Source organism: Orbicella faveolata, unplaced genomic scaffold (assembly GCF_042242905.1).
Source record: "Orbicella faveolata isolate gen_17 unplaced genomic scaffold, um_ofav_v1 contig_1, whole genome shotgun sequence".
NCBI lineage: Eukaryota > Metazoa > Cnidaria > Anthozoa > Scleractinia > Merulinidae > Orbicella > Orbicella faveolata.
Genome location: NW_028301536.1, coordinates 25251092 through 25271158, shown reverse-complemented (window position 1 = coordinate 25271158; position 20067 = coordinate 25251092). Strand labels below are relative to the sequence as shown.

Genomic DNA, 20067 nt, shown 5'->3' with positions numbered 1-20067 from the left:
GTCTCCTCGATTGCCGGAAGTTGACCGTTGCGCTCGTGGCCTCGCATTGGTGTCAAAAGTACATGAAGTCAATCCAAGATGGCTGCTGTGCGATAAAGGCGAATCCCCCCGAACCTTTCTACTTTTTCTAGTCTTTCGACCTTTTCCAGAGCGCATGGCTTGTTTTGGCCAGGATGGCCTCACCAAATGGCGGTGATAGTGATTTACCGAACGAAGTATGCGACATTACGAACTCCGTCACCATATATTACGAAAAGGATGTTCGAGCAGGAATGCCTTCATTCAGGAAGGAAAGTTCTTAGCCCAGATTTCAAGGACAGTGAAGACGCTGAAAGCTTTGAAAGAAATTGTCAAGTGCGTTTACGGGCCATCTCTTGAATATGGGAATGAAGAATCGTTTTCTTTCACTGATACGTGAACAAAAGAACACAAAACAGTAAACCGTTTACAGAAAGAAACGCTAGAATCATTTGTGCTTACTTATCTGCTGCCCATTGAATTCTTTTTAGATATTTTATGCGATATCTATTTTTTAAACGTTTCTTTGTTAATAATTAAACTAATTATTAATGTAACAAATTAATAATTAACGTAGAAACGTCTTTGTAAAGTAGGCGGGATCTGGATTTCCAGGCTAAAAAGGGCGGGATGGCGGAATTAACAGGAAAAAATGGGCGGGAAAGCGGGATCTGAGAACCCTATTGTGGACCCTCTTAAATCGCTAAGTGAAAAACACCATCGGCAGATCTGTCACGCATCCTGAGCAGAACACCACGAAGAAACTTATAAATCATCTTAGTCATAACAATTACCGAAATAGTCAACTCCATCACAGTTAGTTTAGTAGTTCTCATCAAATAGATTCCCTCGTTTTAACACAAGCAAGTGTAAATCAGCTTCAAGGGTCGTCAGATGTAAACAATCGGGCGGTTTCTGTCGGCAGCAGTGCTTCTGATAACTACAGGAAGTTTTAGACGTTCACAAGGCTTTAAAAGTTCATCCATAAATCTCCCAGAATGAAGAAGGCGAAGATATGTTGTCGAAAGTGAATGCGAAGGTCGAGTTATTCTGAGCAGTGTATTCTGAAGGAGTGGTATTTTCTTTCACCGAAAGACCGTTGGTTTGGACTATTTTGAAGGACTCTCTGTCTTTCTATACGCGTTGACGTTTCGCCACAAAAGTCGGAAAAACTCCCCCATCAAGTTGTGGCACCACTATACTATAATACCTTTTTGAGGCTGTGACGATCATTTTTCTCGTAAAGAAATGTGTTTTTGACGGAATACGTTATACAGTGGTGAAGTTCAGTGACTGTGTAGTTTTGTCCTGGATTTGAGACAATGAATGGATCGGTAAACGAGCGCATCGTCGGATGTAAATTGACGACTTCCGCTCGAATAATTTTTTTCTTTTCTTTAATTCATAAGCCATATAATAAACAACTTAATAGACTCGACCGTTCGGTCGTTACGGAAAAATCTCAAACCTCGGCCTACCGTATTGACCTCGCTATCGCTCGGTCAATACGGCAAGGTCTCGGTTTGAGATTTTCCCGTAACGACCTCACTCTCGGTTATTAAGTAGTTATTAATGATTGATACCTTCAAGACAATTAAATAGTAATAGTAAATTGTAATGCCTTGTTTCAGAAATTGATACTCTCCGAGACTGCTATATTTGAGTTTCTTCCAAGCTTCTTTTACCATTCCAATGAAGCGGTCAGAAGAGCAGCTCTCGAGGTAAGTTTCAAGTACATGTTAGCATTATATTTCATTCAATACAAAACTACAGGGCGATGTCTTTTGAATTGCTTATGTCTTGTCACAAATAGTATCACTTTCTCGCAGGTTTACATCAGGCGTAGTTATCAAGCCTATGAACTCACCACACTATATCACGAGAAGGTAATTGTTTTTTATGATATTTTTGGGTTGATTAAACGGTGTTTAGTGATAATAACTCAGTTGTAAAACAATTCGTCTTCTAGATTTGGCTTTCATAACTCGCCCACCTGTTAAAGCCGGGTTATGTCGCTTTGTACAGCAGATAGTAGTTTCCGTACAATATCATTTACTGTGTTACAAGAGTCGTTGTAGCTGTCTTTTACATTATTTGAAACTTTTATCCAGAAAATAGAGGTGCATGGGATTCGTATCATTCTTAAATTGCGTATTCTGTGTCACGTAGGTAGCAAGATTGTGTACCACGATGGAAATGCTCCCTGTATTGGAAAAATCCTGTTTCCTTGACAATGTAACCATTGCAATGTGGTCGTGATGTTAAGGTTATTGTAAGATATTGTCAACCAGGAAAAAACGGTATCGATCAATCCTGACTTTGCTAACTTTGTCGTTTATGAAACTTTTTTTTAAGGTTGAGGAGAATGTCCTTCTTGTTCAGTTCCAGTTTATTCTGCCAAATGCGCATCCAAACAGGTTTGTTTTGCGCACGCACGAATCAAATATCAAATTCTTCCTCTAACACAGGAAAAATACGAACTTGTTACAAAGCACGTCATAATGTTTAAGTCCCTCTCAAGGCTAGAAAAGAATTAATTCTGAAGCTATGATCTTCCAGACTGGTTTGTTCACACCCTCCACTCCCAGCCAAACGGTGTCTGTCAGGTTTATTATTGTTTGGTGTGTGTAAAGTGAGTGAGGGTTTGATCTGTAAACTAAGCGGAACTGCGGTTTTAATGTGACAAATTTAGATCATTTATGTCAGTCTGGTTTATAATTCCGGCTTCCCCAAGAAGCGGTTCACTCATTTAATAACAGGAGCTTAATATGTAATACTTCTTTTTTTACTTTTTGTTGTTTTTCAGGTTGCCGCAGAGAGTTCCTTCTAGTAAAACTGTTCTTGCCATGCCGAGAGTATGTACTGAAAAACTTCACTGTTGTCTTATGTAATGAACGTGAATTAATATATTGTGATGCTGTGGGGATAACGTTTGTCATCATGAACAGTTCCCGATACATTTGAGCGCAAAGTGTTCACAGTGTTCGTTTTATTGTGTTTTAGGTTCGTAGTCTGAGTGAGGATATGTTTGACCTCATAAACCAGCCGCCCTTGCAGCAATGTCAAAGAACCGGTGTCATGGCAGCATTTCAATCCATTCTTGAATTTGAAAGGTACGCTGTCTAGTATTGTTTAATTCGAGGACTGTTTGATGTGTTATCCTTATATTTCCTATTCTTTGAGGGGAAGTAAGTTTGATAATATTATTTCCTCGCATTCCATGGCTACTTTGTATTATAAAAGATGGTCAGTTTCCTTATTGCTTACCAGTTATGGTAACTTTGCCCTTTTGCCTACCCTGTTCAAATCATACTTTGTTCCTTGACACGACATACTTATATTAAGGCAAAAAATGACACCTACGTGTATGGTGATTTGTTAGAATGCTCAAGCTTTCCTAACACTTTGATTTCCTTGTTTTCAAGGTTTGTCAGAATGTAATCTGGACCCTCTCATCCAGTAACAAGCCTTGTAAAATAGAGAATAATAACGACCTACAAATTTCTATACATGATATACATTGAATTATTTGTAGAAACTTTGATGATATCATGAGACGCTTTGAACCACCGACCCCTGAACAGCTGTCTCCATCACCCATGACGAGAAAGATGAGCCTTGACCCAGTGTGGGAAAGTGAGAACAGGACAGAGGTTAGATAGCAGACGGGTACCCAACTCGGCCATCTAAATCAGAAACATATGATGAAATTACTTATGATATTAGTGTTATGAGGACTATGTACTCTTATCAGTCAGTGCATATAAGGCCTGGTTCACACTAACGACATGAACTACAAAATGACATAACGACATAATCGCTCATGTCGAGAATGTGAGCATCATCATAAAGATTTAAGGAACGATCATTATTTTCGTTAAGCATTATGTTCATGCCGTTTGTTGCTCTGATGTCGTTATTTCAGGATGTCCAAACTGCAAACATAACGACGTAACGTCCTTCTTATGACGTTATTTCATTATGTCTCTAATGTGAACCGGGTCTAACAGACGACCTCATTAATTTTACTGACGGTATAACTCTTTTTTCTGGTCCCGAGACAAATTAAAGTGGAGCAAGAACAAGATTTATATAGTGAGAAAAGTTGAAGGACTATTCTCTGTAAAAAACCTTTTTACCCGTTAGTTGTGTGGGTTTTTGAGCGAAACTACATCTAGTTTTTTAGAATTCCTTTAGAATCCTTTAAAACTTTCATCTGAAAGGAAGAAAAGAATCTTGGAGGACCCTGCTTTAAATAAGTACATATGAGCAATACAATTATTCCCAAAATTTAAAAGATGTTCTTATTTTTCTTTAGCCTGGTGCGCGAAAGGAAGAGGAACCTGTTCACATCATTAACATTGCCTTGCAAATTGAGAAGAATTGTAAAGATGTGGAAATTTGCCGCAAGATGGTGTACGAATTCACACAGTCCAAGGTGAAGATTTACATTGTATATTTAATCAGACAATTTCTTTTGATGTTAATGTTGTAAGAAAATGTCCTAACATTGTATATTCACAACGATTTCCACTTTTTGGGGTTTCGAGGAAACCTAAATGCGGAAAAAGCCTCAACAAAAGCAAAGTGCCGGTATTTGTGATTGGGAATGCCTCTCCTTAATCTTTCTTTTTATCCTTTCTTTTTTCTATTTTTTTGCAGAAAGAGATTTTGAAGGACAAGGGAATCAGAAGAATTACTTATCTGCTCAGTGATTGTAAGGTAAAGTAAACGTCTGGTTAGTTTGTTGTTGATTGTAAGCCTGTTAATTTTTCGCAGACATGACTTTTACTACTTGTTGGAGAGCCCAGGTTTTATCTTTATAAGGTGATGTTTATTTGAGGAGCTCATTCGTCGCCTGCTCTTTTGACTGTTATTTGTTCATTCAGACGAGAAATATACTAGCAAACACAAACTTTGCCCTGCACCAAATGTTGCAAAAGCGTGGGCAGGAGCTGCGTGTAGCTGTTGGTCAACGTTAATCTCCCATGAATTCTTGCATGTTCATTTGTTCAGTATAGACCATAATTATGAGGGAAAAGTCAATTAAAAAATTCCATACAATTCTTACAACGTTGCGTTGGAGCCACCCATTCATGGCTTGTGGTTTTTCTTTGAGTTTTGAACATTTTATGACGTCGTTTCTACTGCATATAAAGACTATGGAATAAAAGTTTTAAGAATGTTTGGATTTAGTCTCCAGTCATTGTTAAATTCTGGTTCATTCAATAGGGTATGCTACCATGGTTCTTTACCTTCAGAGCTCAAGGAAACGTGAGTAAAACGCGCATTTTCAACAGTTACCTGATCTTTCTTTCACGTCGATAGCGCGGTTTTCGCTTGGGTGTCGAGAGTACGTGGCATTTGTTTTGGTTTTGATTACCACACCAAGCGATTGGCTTACCAAAAACATTAGCGCCGCTTTGTCATCCAATCAGAAGTAAGACTAAAACCAATCGTGACTCGCTATCACAAGTTTTCCCGCGCTTTGCGTCGGTCACATTTATTTGCTTTGAGTTTTGATTGCTTCACTGGAATGTACGCGTTCTTTGTGATTGGCCACAGTGGTTACATTGGCTTTTGGTTTTACGACACTCAGTTGATAACCGCTCTATACATGTATGTATTATTTCTTTTTCTCAGTTTGAAGAGGATTCCATTTACCGTCATTTGGAGCCCGCCCTCGCTTTCCAGTTGGAAGTTTACCGCCTACGAAACTTTGATCTGCAGACAATTCCAACCACAAATCACAACCTCCATTTGTATCTAGGCTCAGCCAAGAAGGTATTGTGTCTTAATTGCTGTTATTTTATTACCTGGTTCCTCCACAACACCGTTACTCCTTACTCGTCACTTTTAATCCTCATTCCTCTCTCAGGAGAGTATTTTCAAGCATGTGGATATAGGCTATATCATTAACGTGACTTTGAACTATTTTCTTTGACTGCGAATCGTTTCAAAGGAAATTGTTACCCTTTGAATCTTTGTGAAGTTATCTCAAAGTGTGCGGTATATAAAAAAAAAATACTTGAAAGAAAACGGTAATATACCAACATTATTTTTGTTTGTCCTCTTAGCTTTCAGCTCAGTCAGAAGTCACCGACTACAGGTTTTTCATCAGGAGCATTGTGAGGCACTCGGATTTCATCACCAAAGTAATACGATAGATTATTTTGAGTAATGTTTTCAGTGCTTCGACTTTGATAAGTTTATTAAAGGATTTTCGTCTTTTTTGTCTCACTTGCTAGGAAGCATCATTTGAATACATGGAAAAGGAGAGTGAGATTCAGCTTCTCGAAGCTTTAGATCAGCTAGAAGTTTGTTTCTCAGAGTGTGTAAGTCATCTTGTCATTTATGCTTCATGTTGTGTCATAAAATAGTTATACAGAAAAGAACGACCTCACTGCTAAAGAACGATTTTTTGATCTTCCTGCTGCATTAGTTTTAACAAAAAGCGCAAAATAAAACATACAATCAGTAATTCGACTGTTAGATACATTTATCTCACCTCACCTCGTCCAATAACAAGCGCTTGTTACTACTTCCTAAATTTCCTAGCCTCTGCATTTTCGAGACGGGGTAAGCAAGCCTTCGAACATTTCAATCCTGTACAAATGCTTTAATAACTATTAAATATATATTTACATTATTCAATGTTGTTTTATTATTGCAGCCCAAAAGGACAGATTGCAATCACATTTTCCTTCACTTTGTTCCATGTGTCATCATAGAGCCCCACAGGGTAGGTTTGCCTTGACATTTGTAATGGAAATAAATACACGGTACACGTTGAGTTGGTTAGGTCGGGGGTAGGGGTATGAGAAAAATAGTACACTAAGAAAAAGAGTGCAAACACATTGGAAGATTTCAATTCACCCCTTTTTTCTTGAGAGGGGGTGGGGAGAGCGGGAGGGATTTTATATTATAGATAAAGGCGACATTGTGTGACAAAATTCTTTATTTCTGGCAGATTGAAGAGAGTATCCGTGACATTGTCACAAGGTATGGTAGACGACTTTGGAAGCTGCGTGTTCTTCAAGCTGAAATGAAAGTGACTATCAGGTATTGGAAGTTATTACAATGACATTTTGCAATCATCATCTCTCTATGTGCCTTTTGGCGCGTAAATCCTCATCATTCCGCTTGCATTCAGCCCTATTCGTGGCTACCGCAATAGCGGCAGTGACAGTCATTCCATTCCGCTTGCTGTCTTTCACTTTCCTGATCCAGGTATTTTTTTAGTCTACCTATTGTCCATTTTAAAGTTCTGGATATCAACCTAAAGCCACTGGATCTTTCGCCACGAAGATGGGCCAGTCGTCCTTTTATAATTATCCCCTGCTTGACTTTGCTAATGTTTGTCATCTCGGAGACTGTTCCACTGCTCACACGCACGGGCTATATATTTCTTAGCATCTTTCGCAAACATTTACATTCACATTCTGTCACACTGTGTGTTATATGTAAATACGTTTCTCCTCACTCCATTTGCTTTAAACATTTTCAGGCTCACACCCACTGGGAAAAAGATTCCTCTGCGATTATTTATCTCCAACGAGTCTGGGTATTACCTGGGCTTTCATATTTATCGTGAGGTTACGGATCTGAGAACAGGACAGGTAATAATTTACGTGAATATTTATGCATGAACTCAGTAGAGAAGGAACAATTTTTGTCCGTTCAAGGCATTGACAGCTCTTACGTTCAAAGGGGTGTTGCCATAATGGCAAAGTCAAATCAGTGGAGTGGTCAAGGAGCATTTCTTGTTCAAACGGAGGTACTCAGTTATAATTTAGGCAACGCTAAAAACAGCTTTGACCAAAACTGCAGCAAAATTACTGTGACTGTATCTCTTAAAGTGGCTTTGGCTGCAGAGGTTGCACTGGGTTAGACTGCATAAACGTCTGGGACTGGAGGTTTAAACGTCAAATACTCTAATTGCAGGGATTTTAAGTTGCGTGACATGACGTCCAAAATGAGAATCCTTTTTGTCGTGATGACCTGGTGTGTAACTATAATTTCATTGAATGTTCTAATCAAGTATCATCATTTCCCACATGAAACATTATAGTTCTGAAGACTGATTTAAACCGATGGTGTGCTTTAGGTCTGAGAAGTGTAGTGTTATTTTGACCTGACCCCGGATTCTTTGGTTAACAGATAGTGTTTGAGTCCTATGATCAGAAACAGGGTCCTCACCACGGTCTTCCTGTCAGTACACCTTATGTCACCAAAGATCATTTACAGGTAAAAATAATTCTGGACATATCTTGGAAACTGTTGGTAGTTTCTCGTTTTCAGGCACTTTTTTTTTGGGGGGGGGGGGGTTGGGGGGCGGGGGAAGGGTGGATTAAGAGCAACAACGCACTTTCTTTGTCCGTTCAGAAAGCAAAGAGATATGTGAAGTAGTAAAACTGGTTGTTGCTAAGGAACTCAAATACTATGTCAGCACTTTCAGTATCTTTTGGGAATGTCAGTAAATATTTAGGCTTTGCTTATTGTTAAAGGCGCTGCTGACCTTAATCAGAGAACTTATGCACCATTTATTGATCTATTTTCAGCTGAAACGATTTTCTGCGCAGTCTCTTGGAACCACTTATGTGTATGACTTCCCTGAGATTTTCCAACAGGTGATTAGATAGAGTTGTTACGGAATTTTAGACATGCAGTTCGCTGTTAGGAATCGTAAGGTAATGTTTCGTCAATGTGCAAGAATTTAGTATGCGTGGAAGCCCATTACACCTTTTGGTGTTCATTTACAGAAAATATCCATTCATTTGTGTTGAAATTTGTTTCATTATGGTCAATAAACTCTCATTAACACCAATACGACACTCATTTGCGCGTAAGGAACGTTTAAGAATAACATTTGCATATGTATTAACATTCAAAATCATCAAAGATAAACAATATCTTCCCTTGACATTCATTGGCTCTAAATGAATTTTCATTTTTGTAGAAAAAAAATTCGTTGTCACGAAACGACAATCATTTACACTTTTGGACATTTCTTTTTCAACAAAAGACTTTCAATAACAGAATTTGCATGAGCAGTCACAATCAATTGCGTTATTATACAACCATATTCGTGAAGGTGACAATCTTAAATACGTTGAGACAGACATTACCGTGTTTTCACCCAACGTTAAGAGAAAACAATAGCTCATTAGCGTAATTCAGAGATAAACGGAGAGATATCGTAAACAGAGACATCGCGCCCAATTTTCCTCGAAAATTTGATTATAGAACTAGGGACCGTATGTACCTTTTTTAAATCGTATTTTCACGATCCTCCCCTTGCAGATATAAATTCAGCCTCTTACGAATCTTTCGAGCGCAACTCAGAGGACGCACTACAGTATACATGTACATGTGATAAAGTGACAGTTAGATTTCCCCACAAATGCAACGAAGAAATAGAATCCCATTTGAACACAGCGAAAGGATAATCAGGGCCTAAATGTGGACGATGGTATCGTTTCATGCAAACATATTTGCCACGATGCCTCAATAGTGAGGCAATTGAGGTATAAATCGTTCAGCAAATTTGATATTCTCTCTTCCAAAAATAAATGTTATTATGGCTGTAATGTTTGTCTCACCGCACTTAAGATTGTCACCTTCATGGATATGGTTGTATAATAATGCAATTGATTGTGACTGCTCATGCAAATTGTGTTATTGAAAGTCTTTTGTTGAAAAAGAAATGTCCAAAAGTGTAAATGATTGTCGTTTCGTGACAACGAATTTTATTCCGACAGAAATAAAAGTACATTTACAGCCAATGAATGTCAAAGGAAGGTATTGTTTATCTTTTGATGATTTTGAATGTTAATACATATGCAAGTGTTATTCTTGAACGTTCCTTACGCGCAAATGAAGGTCATATTGGTGTTAATGAGCGTATATTGACCATAATGAAACAAATTTGAACTCAAATGAATGGATATTTTCTGTAAATGAACAGCAAAAGGTGTATTGTTACTATACACGTAAAGCTTGCTTTTCGTACACTGGCTTGATACGGACGCGCCGTAAATGGTACAACCAGGCCACTTGCTCTAACAATCAACCCAATAGCCCAGATAACTGTACTCAAATTCGCAATTAGCTAATCAGAAGTCGTATCTACTGTCGTGATTTCATGCGAAATCAAGTCACTGACCTGATATCGTTACGATATCATCATACGATATCACTTGACCGAATTTGTATATGGTAAATACCTAATCTTACCCTCTTTTGGTACGCTGCGGCGGCAGATCGGGCTCATTTGGTCTCGCCTTCGGTATTTTGGCTCGACAATGTCTCACAAAACGAGGAACCATGGCTCGACTAAACTTGCCTGATATGCCTGATATGCCGATTAGGTATAATAATAAGACATTCGTCTAGTAAGTACTAATTATCAGCATCCCGCTCTGTGATTGCAGTGGCGTGCAAGTAAAGGCTTGAGTTCAACTCATGAGTTCATTACATTTGGGGCTTGTTGTATTTTGTTCAGTAGCCTGCGAAAGCAGATGGATCCCTGCCTGTTATTTCACGCCGTTGGCGTGAAATAGTGGGTGGGAATCCAAAATGTTATCTCTAAAACATAGAATGTATCACTGTACCATGCTTTCATGTCGCTGATGCTTCGTTGTATCAGGAGGTTAGTTTGTGTCAAGTACAAGTCAGGAATATGTACCTTTCACGAGGTTTATGGTTGATTTCTTTTTATCAGGCCATTGGTAGACAGTGGAAACAATGGTGTTCTGATCACAAGGAGGCTAAAAGTCCCCCAGATGTTGTAAGTTCTTATTGTCATGCAGCTCTCAACTTCTTAGACTTCTTACATATTTAAAAGCTCTTCAGTTAACACTTATAGCAAAGTGAAGCATTTATCTTAGACTTCTTGAAAATTGGCAAACTGCTGAGTGAAACTGCTCTTTTACTTTCAAGCTTGGTGGAAAGCCTATGTATTTATTGTGGATACCTTTCAGACATTAATAAGCATCTCTATGTTATTGCTTTTTGCAGCTGAAAGTGACAGAGTATGTTTTGGACGAGAACGACCAACTGATGCCAATGAACAGACTGCACGGAGAGAACACGGTAAATTGAATTCACGTTCAGTGGGACTGTTCTCTCAATTGGTTCTTCTATTTTTTAATGTGACCATTGCTCTCAAATGAATAAAAGTTATTTTGTGTGATTTTTAGATTGGAATGATAGCTTGGAGATTGGAGTGTAAAACACCAGAATGTCCAGAAGGACGTGAGGTTAGTCAAAGTTAAAGGCACTCAGTCACGTACAAAATTACCTCTAAATTGAAGGAAACCTGAAGATAGTGGTGTACTAAGAAAGAAAAAAAAAAACACCAAAAAGATAATAATAAACCGTAAAGTAACAAGAATGGAGAAGATTGACTCGGATTACAAACGACGACCTTGAAAAATTCAGGCTAAACTTTTCATGGTGTGGAAACCGTGACCTAGCTCCTTTAAGGTTCGGGAGAAAGTAGGATCTTCATCGTTAATTTGCTTATTTTCTGCTTCTCTTTTTGTAGATAATTGTGGTTGCTAATGACATCACTGTCATGATTGGCTCCTTTGCACCTCCAGAGGACATGCTTTTCAAGGTATTTTAATGGTCACTGGTCACTGGTAAAAGGTCACCGGTCACTGGTAAAAGAAAAGTACTCCGGTGATGTTAGCACTCGTTTAGCTGTTGCAGATGCGGGCTTTTTTAAAAAATAAATAACAACATGTAATGGGGAAGCCACATCAGCCTTAGCTGGTTTTCACGCGGGTTCTCTATCCTGGTCGAATTAGAATTTGGAGATGTTGGTTTTTGTGGAGGGAGGAAAACGAGAGAACCCGGACAAAAACCCTTGGAGCAAGGGGAAAACCAATAACAAACTCAACCCACATGCGGCATGCACACCAGGCCAGAATCGACCCCGGGCCACATTGGTGGGAGGAGAGCACCTCCCCTCTCACTACTGCGCTCTCCCGGCTCCCCAGAGTAACTTTCATGTATTAATTTCGTGGTTTTTATAGTGGTGCAAGTGGATATTGTGCTGAAAAAACATTTGTGGATAGATAATCATGTAAAGATTGAATCCTTGCTTCGTCATCATTGTGTTTTTAGAGAGCTTCTGAAATGGCCCGATCACAAGGGATTCCATTTGTGTACATCTCCGCTAACAGTGGAGCGCGCATCGGACTGGCCGAGGAAGTGAAGCATCACTTCAAGGTGGCCTGGAATGATCCTCTTGCTCCTGAGAAGGTCAGGAATGTTGTAGTGATGTTTGACACTACATGTCATTTTATAGATATAGATAGTGTTGACTGGTTATAATTGACGTACGTTGTCTGTAGATCATTATTTGTAAAGGTATTTTTTCGCTTGCTTTATAGTACTTTTAACTGTTGATTTTAGCGAACATACGACAGAAATCACATTTCACAACTTACTGAAGCATATCTTAGTTCGGGTTACTACTGGTGAAGCTCAATACAGGGTTTGAACAACTGGACCCGTTTCATAAAATATGCTCAGAATAGCATCAAGCATCAAGCAGAATACCACAATCACCATTTGTTCTGAAGTTACTTCGTATACAATCCTCTAGACAGATTTCAGTAAATCAGTGTTTAATCTCTGTAAGCAGGCTTTGACATTAATCAAAAGAGGAACTGCAGTCACGAACCAGGGTTTCGCCCGAATATGTCAAAAGACATAGTGCACTGGTTAAAAGATCACAAACTTATAAAATCAGAGATGACTTAATTATTTAAGTCCTCCTCTATTGACGCGGGCTTGTCTTTGCAGGGTTTCAAGTATCTGTATGTCACTCCTAGTGACTTTAAAAAGGTAAGAATCCTTACTTATTGGTAATGCGTTGCAGTAAATGTAAACCAGGCCTCCGTGACTTGTGGGCGTACTCCTACTCTCATACGTTGCGCTGCATTCTCCATGTTATGATGGGAGAAGTGTTTTAGACCATGAGGTAACGAAGATGACCTGGACGTGTCATATTCGTTCGACGTAAACAAGTGCTGTCAACCATGGGTGCTTACTGTAATTATTCTCTCTTTGCTACAGTTAAGCGCCACCAACTCAATGCACGCAGAACTGATTGAAGATGACGGCGAGTCCAGATACAAAGTCACTGATATCATAGGTAAGCCGTACGTTACAAGGTAGCTTTGTTAGATAACTACCCGGTAACATAAAGATGTAATCAATTCCTGACGAAAAAGGTAAATTTGGGTGGAATCAGGGCTTCTAACATAACTTGTTGACGTCTTCTTACTGGACATCAGTCGAAGACGAAATAACTTGCCCTCTTTGTCTTCATCCTCGTATAAAGAAGTCAATGCCATTGTCTCGTAATAGTGGCGAACGCTCATTTTCTTTAGGTCGTGATGATGGTATCGGGGTGGAAAACTTGAGAGGTTCTGGAATGATCGCTGGAGAGATGTCTGCTGCATATGATGACATTGTGACAATGAGTCTTGTAAGTAGCTCTGGCTTTTACTGTCGTGAAATATGATAGTTTATCGCAAAGAAAAACGGTAAAAAGGGAAGGTGCGAAAGGCAAGTTTTGTTTTATCGTTTTAGGAGAATCATTGCTAGTTTCGGCTTAAAAATTAGTCATAAGTTATAGTTCAAAGTGAGCTCTTGGTCCGTCCTTATAGAGTCAGCGTTTCATAACGTTGAAGTCGCATTCTGAGTTTCGGGTGTAGAGTCGAAACTAGTGCTGACATGCATACAACTGAAGTGTTGTCGTTGTTGTCGCACTGGTTCGTCGTTCTTCTCATAAGATACGCAGACGGCACGTTAAACAAATGATAGATCTGATTAGCACACATGTACCCCGTTATAAAAAGACGTTCCCAGCGTTGTCGAGTTCTTAACACCTGGTATTACACTTTAAAATGTTAGGTCAGCAGTTCCAAGATCTGTATTTAGTCTCTTAGTTTCTCCTGTTAGGTCACATGTCGAGCAGTTGGTATTGGCTCGTACCTAGTACGTCTCGGCCAAAGAGTTATTCAAGTTGACAACGCTCATATTATTCTCACGGGAGCCGGGGCACTGAACAAGGTAAAGGGCGGTATTGTGTATGTTCACATCTGCTTTGTAATTAGACAAATTTATGGGTACACAGTAATTACTTTGTTGTCCATTTTGTGTTAAGGTTTCTCTTTTTTTTTTTTTTCTTTTTCTCTAAGGTTCTCGGTCGCCAAGTGTACACCTCAAACCTTCAGTTGGGGGGACCTCAGATCATGCACAACAATGGTATACAGAAATAATTAAGTTATATCGCAGTATAATTAATTATGCAATCTAAGTGGTGAGAGACACAAGGAGCGGAGCTTGATGTTATGTAGCGTTGGATAGGATTTTCAGTCGTCAACATTAGTTGGGTTCATTTAGTGTCAGAACGTTTTCCACAACTTCTGAAAGCAATCTGTAGTTCATTACTGCCCTAGCATAGGTCATGAATAGCAGTTAATCAGCTGTTTTAGAGGTAGTTGTACAGTCGATGCTCATTTATAATACGGACACCGAAGGGGCAGATCTTAGTACTAAGTTAACTTGCAGTAATACAGAGGTGTCAGTGTGGAGAGGTTTGACTGTACTTAAATTCTACTCTGAATCGATTCTCTCTAGGTGTGACACACATGGTGGTTTCTGATGATTTTGGAGGAATATCTGCGATCATGCAATGGCTTTCGTATGTCCCAAAAGTACGTGTAAGGAGTTATGAACTTAACTGAAGTGGTCTTTGATTTGGTCATGTTTGTTTATTGCATTACCTAAATTTCTTGCGAAATGTAGTCCCTCTTTTCTCCTTTCCTATGTCACCCCATACCCTACACATAAGGTACATAAGGCCGTTACCGCCTTGGTGACGGCCTGATGTGCCACTTAGGCACGAACACCTTTGTGTATGTATGCATGTACCCAAAGGTGGTGTCTGTGAGATACGCTTTGCAACGTCACATTATCGAGCCGTAGCCTACTAAATAAAGCTACAGAAAGGCGCTTTAACATTGTTTTCACTTTCTGCATTGTGATACATTTTTTTCAAATATTTGTTTCAACATTTTGCGGTGTTGTTTTCTGCAGTGCAAGAATGGTCCTCTACCAATTTTGAAGACCAGTGATCCTATTGACAGGGAAGTTGAGTTCGTTCCTCCAAAGGCTCCATATGACCCACGGCACTTCATTAGTGGAGCACCAGATCCTGGTATGTATTTTTCACTTATTAGTGAGCGGTCGCTATCCTTTTGCAAACAAAACAAAACACAGTGGTAGAATAGTTAGGAGTAAGGCCTTGTTTCTATGCGACTTGCTTCGTCCATCAATACCTTGCATGGCCTAGTACTGGTCATCTGTTTAGGTGCGAGTTGCAACATCGATTTGATGCACGATACCAATGGAAAAATTGCGTCATTTCTGTGTTATTGTCGACAAGCGTTGTTGCTGGAGTCCTGTTTCAACACAGCTTCTGTCGTGACTGGCACCATGTCATACAAAGGCCGTACAAGGTCTTGATGCATCCATCCAAAGTGAACTAGTCAAGAGAAGTTTGCTGTATGAAGCCAACTGAAATTTGTTTCATTTATGGAGAATTGTTGACTGGATGTGTTCCTTTGCAGACAATAAAGATGTCTGGCTAAGTGGTTTCTTTGACCGCGGTTCATTTGTGGAAACATTGGACGGATGGGCAAAGACTGTTGTATGTGGAAGAGCCAGGTAGAACCTTGTTCCATTGTTCTGATTGGTACACTGACTGGTGTACTAATGTAGCATGTACTAATGAAGCATTTGCGTTATAATGATCAATCACGTATGATTTCATTTACGTGTTTGTCTTTGTAGGTTGGGTGGTATTCCCATGGGAGTGATTGCTGTTGAAACCAGAGCAGTCGAAGTTGTCATTCCTGCTGATCCTGGAAATCCTGATTCCGAAGCCAAGGTAGATGCTTTAAACAGTGCACTTTATATCTGATTAATAGATCATCACGTGGTCTGAATTTGATGGCAACAAGGATGTAAGCACGTTAGCCGAATCCGTTTGTTTGTCCCTAGTTGGCCTGGGGAGTCGCTGGTGTCATTTTGCACCATAGAAGAAGCTGGCCGTAGCGTTTTTTCGTATGAATGATTGGTAAAGGAACTAATTTCCCCCAAACTTGATGTTTTTTTTTTTTTTTTTCCCGATTCGTTTCAGATCATAGCCCAAGCAGGTCAAGTGTGGTACCCAGACTCAGCCTATAAAACTGCCCAAGCCATCCTTGACTTCAATAAAGAGCAGTTGCCATTGATGATCTTTGCCAATTGGAGAGGCTTCTCTGGAGGTAGGGAGAAGTCATGACCACAGTATTATGATTAAATTTCCTAAAGTTGGATGAAGTATCAACAGCATGGTACCTTGCCCATCTTAGGTTGAGGTCCTAGGTTACGTCAGATCATTCAAGTACGAAATACCCTCATCTGTCAATTACTCACTTTCCAAAGTCACCACTGTTTGTGTTGGTGCACATGTAAGTTCCACGAGTTACTCATTGAATCGTTTTCATTTGTGGGCTGCGGTCAAACTATTTTCTCACAGAAACAGGTCTAAGAATAGAGAAAAACGTGAATAACTGTAATAAATTATGGAAAAAGGCAAAGACCAACCGGAATATGGGTGGTCAAAAGTGGACAAGGTAAAAGCTGATTGGATTGAGTTAAAATTGATTTTTGTTGGGCTAGCATCGGTATAACAAGAGTTCCATGATGCTCAGACCCTATCAGAAAATAAATTTTTGTTTGTCAGCTTTAAATGTACCGCTCATAGTCAATAAAGACGGACAAGACCAACCCCTTCTAGCTTGCTCAGTACACGTCAAAGTTGTTAACAGTTGCTGACAAACATTTCTTTTGTACGGCCAGGAATGAAGGACATGTACGAGAGCGTGTTGAAGTATGGCGCCTACATTGTTGATGCTCTACGAGAATACGAACAGCCAGTGTTCATCTACATTCCTCCCAACGGAGAGCTACGAGGAGGAGCCTGGGTTGTAGTAGATCCAACAATCAACCCTGAGATGATGGAGATGTACGCTGACCAGGAGAGCAGGTGAGATGTTGTGCCTGACCAGTTATCTGCCCATGCAATGGTTGTGTAAGATCTAGGAAGGGTTAGTTGCTTTTTAATTTCAGTAGCCCTCATTTTCGTCTTTCAAACAATGATTGGTCGACTTGTTCATCTAACATCTAATTGCATAAGCAATTGATTAATGTTTTTAACTGTCCTAACTGGGAAACACGTTAGCTCCATAATTTTCGTTGCGCATACTTTGAACGCAATGCAGAGATGTCAACCACGTGTAGGTCTTCAAATCGTTTGTTATCCACTCTGAAGTAACAAGACCGGAGAAAAGATTTTGCTTATAGAAAAAGCACCACACTATAAACCTTGTGATATTTTTCAGGGGTGGAATACTTGAACCCGCTGGTACAGTAGAAATCAAGTTCCGTCGTAAGGATCTAGTGAAAGCCATGCACAGACTGGACACCAAATGTCAAGTAATTACCCAGGCCCTCGCCTCAGCAGGTAACAGACACGGCTCTTTATACTCGGGAAGATAGTTTTTACTTGGTGTGTGGTGTCCATGATATTATGGTGTACTAAATTACTGTTCTGTTAGATGTGGGAATTTCAGCATCTTTGTTTAACATTTTGTTGATTGGAATTGTCAGCTTGTCGCATCATATCACCAGCCACCTTGTCTTGTTCGATTCTGCAAGAGAGACCATGTATTTATTTGACGTTGTATAACTCCTTGTATTTCTTGTGATTTCCTTATTTCAGAACTACCCGTTAAAGAACGTAAAACTCTGGAAAGACAGCAGAAGGAACGTGAGGAACAGCTTTTACCCATTTATCAACAGGTAATGTGGCAAAGAAAATCATATAGCATTTCTACTGTCTGCGTGTTAGTCGAGGCAAATAGCAGTTGTTGAAGTTGCTGTCCTGAATGTAATACAGAAAGGCTTACCTGGTTTATAGGTAGGTTTGCAGTCTTGGGTAGGGATCGTGTAACATTCTCAAGCCTATGAAGAGGTCCCGGGATCAAGACATGCTCCCTGTCACTGCATGGATTTGTGTTCTGTAGTCTCGAATTCAACTCCTCCATGTCTTGTAAATAGCTATTTGCAACAGGTCAGCCTCCAATCAGTTGGGACTTTCAACAGATTTTGGGTTTTGTTTACAATATTTGTTCCTTCATTTATGGCGTAGCACGGCAGAGCGGAATTTTATGACACTGAACAAAGTGAATTTGTTTTATTATTATTATTATTATTATTATTATTATTATTATTATTATTATTATTATTACTATTACTATTTTACGTTTCTTTTGGCCGTAAGCAAAAATTTTCCCGCGCTAATCTTAACTTACTTGCCAGTTTGTTGCATTTAGACTTGACAGTGGACAATTAACGACTGATTAGGGCTACTTGTGTGACTAAATAACGTTGTCATGTTGTAAGTCTGTTAAAATGTGTTGATATTCACAGGTTTCCGTAGAGTTCGCAGACCTCCATGACACCCCAGGACGTATGCAGGAGAAGGGAGTCATTGCCGTTAGTATTTGTGTTTCACAGTTATAATCAGGCTTTTCTGACATCTTCCTTGTCGCTTCAAAGCAACGTAGTTGAATTTAGTTTGGCAATTTCCTAAGTAGGACGTCTTAATATCGAAACACAGCCCTTAGCACGCACGCAGACAACTTGAGAGGCTTGGTTAGAGGTCCTTTTAAGAGCTGCCGCTTGAAAGAGTCATTTTCGGTTCCTCCCGATTTGCTTATAAAAGGCCTACATTCTGATTGATGGTAAAGGCAACAGAAATATTCTTGTGAGCTAATATCTCTACCTATAGAAGCTTAAGCACTGGGCATTGCGTAAAAGACTTTTGTTGTGTTTGAAATTATTTCTTACTCTGTAAGGGAGTCGTTGAAAGTTGCCTAAAATTTGGTGGAGAATTAACCTCCGAGGACCATCATGGCGCTGATGTCCAGAACTTGGGTGGAAAACGATCAATAAAGTTGAAACTCTGGCATTTTACATAAGTCTACATAAGGACTTTGTCTATAGATTAGCAAAATCGGCCCACCCAAATTTTCAAGTCTGCTTTGGTCTCTCAGGCAGAAGTTCTGAGACACTTTTGCATAAACACCTAATATAAGAACGAAATAGAGTTTCAACTGGACTTCATCATTTTCAGGAGGTACTCAAGTGGAAGGAGTCACGTCAGTTCTTTTATTGGCGTTTAAGGCGAATCTTGATGACGAGAGACGCAAAGAAGAAGATCAGGCATGCTAATCCGTAAGTACAAATATTGCACCATGGCACCGTTTGATGTGGAAGAAATTTTAAATTTATCTTTTGTTTTCTGTAGTGATATTTCAAGTCGGCAGCTGTGTTCTATGCTGGAGAGGCTGTTTCTTGAGGCACATGGAAACACCAAGGTAAGCGTTGATTCACATTTTCTGATACAGATTTTACAGTTTTTTTTGTTCATCCTTAAAAGCAAACGTATTTTCAATTCACTCTCTTTCTATTTATGCTGTAGTCGTACTTGTGGAACGACAACAAATCAGTTGTGGAGTGGCTGGAGAAAGAGTTGAGTCAGGCTGAACACTCTGTTATTGACGAAAATGTCAAGTGGATCAGCAGGGACTGGATTCTACGACAGATCAAGACGTGAGTATTTTGGAACATTGTTGTCTGCCTACAAGGCGGAACAAAATGGATTGGACCACAGCGAAAGAAAACAACCACTTAGTTGATGCCTGTGGTTCATAGACGGCAATTTTTGAGATAGAACATATGAACCCATTGTGTAAGGCTGCCCGCAAGGCATAACACCATGGATTCTACTTGAGCGTGATAGATTAAATAGGAGTTTATTCCCGTGGCTCGTAGAGGTTTGAGATATGTAGTCTCATTGCTATCCTTATTAAAATCAAACTAGTAGTCTATTGATCCGATGGAGCAAATCTCTCT

The 20067-nt window shown here is 39.5% G+C and overlaps 1 protein-coding gene across 4 annotated transcripts in view; it reads left to right on the top strand.

Annotated features, from left to right (window-relative positions):
- The window catches only part of LOC110043690 (acetyl-CoA carboxylase-like), a 53456-nt gene that overhangs the window by 31888 nt on the left and 1501 nt on the right, over window positions 1-20067 (top strand). For all 4 annotated transcript variants that reach the window (XM_020749172.2, XM_020749169.2, XM_020749171.2 and 1 more), the window contains 39 exons: window positions 1650-1739; window positions 1848-1904; window positions 2374-2435; window positions 2825-2873; window positions 3022-3131; window positions 3554-3671; window positions 4337-4456; window positions 4681-4740; window positions 5251-5292; window positions 5662-5802; window positions 6096-6173; window positions 6267-6353; window positions 6692-6760; window positions 6989-7080; window positions 7526-7637; window positions 8179-8265; window positions 8580-8648; window positions 10742-10807; window positions 11038-11112; window positions 11220-11279; window positions 11567-11638; window positions 12151-12288; window positions 12835-12876; window positions 13108-13186; window positions 13425-13522; window positions 13999-14109; window positions 14238-14304; window positions 14680-14756; window positions 15139-15259; window positions 15672-15768; window positions 15895-15991; window positions 16244-16370; window positions 16948-17134; window positions 17490-17611; window positions 17870-17949; window positions 18580-18645; window positions 19286-19386; window positions 19460-19529; window positions 19634-19764. In XM_020749172.2, coding sequence (XP_020604831.1) covers window positions 1650-1739; window positions 1848-1904; window positions 2374-2435; window positions 2825-2873; window positions 3022-3131; window positions 3554-3671; window positions 4337-4456; window positions 4681-4740; window positions 5251-5292; window positions 5662-5802; window positions 6096-6173; window positions 6267-6353; window positions 6692-6760; window positions 6989-7080; window positions 7526-7637; window positions 8179-8265; window positions 8580-8648; window positions 10742-10807; window positions 11038-11112; window positions 11220-11279; window positions 11567-11638; window positions 12151-12288; window positions 12835-12876; window positions 13108-13186; window positions 13425-13522; window positions 13999-14109; window positions 14238-14304; window positions 14680-14756; window positions 15139-15259; window positions 15672-15768; window positions 15895-15991; window positions 16244-16370; window positions 16948-17134; window positions 17490-17611; window positions 17870-17949; window positions 18580-18645; window positions 19286-19386; window positions 19460-19529; window positions 19634-19764 — 3527 coding nt within the window. The remainder of the gene's footprint in view (window positions 1-1649; window positions 1740-1847; window positions 1905-2373; window positions 2436-2824; window positions 2874-3021; window positions 3132-3553; window positions 3672-4336; window positions 4457-4680; window positions 4741-5250; window positions 5293-5661; window positions 5803-6095; window positions 6174-6266; window positions 6354-6691; window positions 6761-6988; window positions 7081-7525; window positions 7638-8178; window positions 8266-8579; window positions 8649-10741; window positions 10808-11037; window positions 11113-11219; window positions 11280-11566; window positions 11639-12150; window positions 12289-12834; window positions 12877-13107; window positions 13187-13424; window positions 13523-13998; window positions 14110-14237; window positions 14305-14679; window positions 14757-15138; window positions 15260-15671; window positions 15769-15894; window positions 15992-16243; window positions 16371-16947; window positions 17135-17489; window positions 17612-17869; window positions 17950-18579; window positions 18646-19285; window positions 19387-19459; window positions 19530-19633; window positions 19765-20067) is intronic.